The sequence below is a fragment of the Peromyscus leucopus genome, chromosome 1 (assembly GCF_004664715.2).
Source record: "Peromyscus leucopus breed LL Stock chromosome 1, UCI_PerLeu_2.1, whole genome shotgun sequence".
Classification (NCBI taxonomy): domain Eukaryota; kingdom Metazoa; phylum Chordata; class Mammalia; order Rodentia; family Cricetidae; genus Peromyscus; species Peromyscus leucopus.
In genome coordinates this window covers 182,108,131-182,110,395 of record NC_051063.1, presented here as the reverse complement: position 1 = coordinate 182,110,395, position 2,265 = coordinate 182,108,131, and the positions used below count along the sequence as shown (strand labels likewise).

Genomic DNA, 2,265 nt, shown 5'->3' with positions numbered 1-2,265 from the left:
AGATCCACCTGGCTCTTCCTCCCCAGTGCTTGGATTAAAGGTGTGGTCCATGACCACACAGCTCTTTTCTTTGTTTCTCACAGGCCAACATCATATTGTCCCAAATGTTGGATTTTCTATGAAAACTAATGTTTCTTCTTCCATTAAAATGTGCATTCTGAGGTATTGAGCAAATTCATGGTGACATACACAGAAAGCAATGACTTCTATCAAAACTTTTGGGATGAGAACTTTTTATGTGCTCTAGGATGGCCTTGAATTCCTCTCTTTAGATGACCCTCTGTTTAAGCTAATTTGAAGCTCCATGGATTAAAGGTGTCCTATATTTACCACAAGTTATGAGCATTTATTTTATTAATTTGACCAGAGAACTAGCTGGGACATAAACTAAAGAAGTTTTTCTGAATCAGAGAATGGACTTCTGGATTCTGGCAAAGAGAATTATTTTCTTATCACAAACTACAATAGGGATTCTGGGAAATTTTTCTCTTATCTTCTATTATCTAGTCATTTACTATAGAGAATGCATGTTAAAGCCCACAGATTTGATTCTTGTGCACCTAATGACAGCCAATGTCATGATCATAATCTCTTTAGGAGTGCCCCACACAATGGCAGCTTTTGGGCTGAAGAAGTTCTTAAATAATTTTGAATGCAGGCTCTTACTATACATTCAAGCATTCAGTCGGAGTGTGTCCATTGGCACAACCTGTCTCTTAAGTGTCTTCCAGACCATGATCATCAGACCCAAGGAATTCTGTTTGAAAGGTCATAAATTCAGAAGTATAAATTATATTTGCTGCTCCATTTCCCTCCTCTGGGTCTTCTCCATGTTAATACATTTCATTTCATTTGTGTACTCATTTATCAAATTTAATAGTGAAAACATGACAAGAATACTAGATTTTGGATACTGCAATAGTGTAGGGGGTGATGAAATCATTGAGTTATTTCATGTAGCATTTGTCATGTGCCCTGAAGTCTTCTTGTCTATGTTGATCACCTGGTCGAGCAGCTCCATGATTGTCATTCTGTACAGACACAAGAAGAGGGTTCAACACATCCGCAGCTCTCATGGTTACAGTAGAACCTCACCTGAGTCCAGTGCCACCCAGAATATCCTGGTCTTAGTGTCTACCTTTCTGGTGTTTTATAGTCTCTCCTCAATCTTAAGAGGCTGCATTACTCTATTTCATAATCACAGCTGGTGGCTGGTGAACATCACTCCCCTCATTTCTCTGTGTTTTCCATCATTTGGACCCTTTGTTCTTATGAATCGTTGTTCCATTGTCTTCAGGCTTACCTTGATATGGATCAGGAATAAAAATAATTTAATCTTGTAAGAAGTACAATAATGATGATATCTTCAGGACATCCAGCCTTTTACTTAAACAACACGCTCATAGATTAATCCAGAAACTTAAGTATGTAGAACCTTGTCTTTCTAAGTGTAACCAAAATGAATATGCAAGTTTTATCAGCTGTTTGAATTAGGAGCCTCCATGAGACTAACAGCTAATACATTATTCCTATTGCCCACCTGACATGCACATGAGCTAGGCAAACAAGAAATAAAACCAATCAAATTGAACTTCTTGGGGGTTTTAATCCTGTCAGGTCATCTTAACTGCTTGGTGATTTCACAGACAACTTGATAGACCCACATTCTAACTGCAATGAAGACTGAAAACATGACTGGCCATATACTTGCGCTTCTAAAGACCCCGGTCCGTCCACAACTACTTCCTCCTACTCCAGCACCAGAAAACTTCTTTAGCCTTTTCTTCTCTGAAAGACTGCTTGTAGCTGTCCTACAGAAATACTTGTTGAGTTCTTTTGAACATCCAAAGCAATTGGAAGAGGCCTTTCCTTGTCTGTTTGTTCTTTCACTGATTAGAGTAGTACTTGTGGAACTTCTTAAAGTACCTTCCAGAATTCTGATATGGATCTATGCAAATAAATAAATAAAATAAATAAAAGATCTTTTTAGTTGAAAAAAATGTTTAAATTACTACTTCAATCATTTTTCATAAATTGGGATGCTATAGCTTTGGTAGTTTATGTCCAAGTTTTCTGTTCTGTTCTCCAGGTTTGACTGTTTGGTTTTATGCCATGCCAAGCTGTCATTTTTCACTTTGGCTTTGTAGTGTAATTTGATGTCAAGTTTTTTTCCAGCTTCTTTTAACTCCTTAGGATTGCCTTAGCTATTTAAAGTGTTTTGTGACTTCATGAAAATTGTGTTAGTTTTGGCAGCAGAACTTTGAT

At 37.3% G+C, this 2,265-nt stretch overlaps 1 protein-coding gene across 1 annotated transcript; it reads left to right on the top strand.

Annotated features, from left to right (window-relative positions):
• Positions 1-407: 407 nt before the first annotated feature.
• Positions 408-1,343, top strand: LOC114684466 (vomeronasal type-1 receptor 4-like). The gene has a single exon (XM_028859055.1). The coding sequence runs from the start codon at positions 414-416 to the stop codon at positions 1,341-1,343; it is 930 nt and encodes a 309-aa protein (XP_028714888.1). The 5' UTR covers positions 408-413.
• Positions 1,344-2,265: the final 922 nt, after the last annotated feature.

Bases quoted from the DNA above. Each gene is read 5' to 3' on its own strand.
- LOC114684466 (XM_028859055.1), top strand. From the start codon at position 414: ATGGACTTCTGGATTCTGGCAAAGAGAATTATTTTCTTATCACAAACT.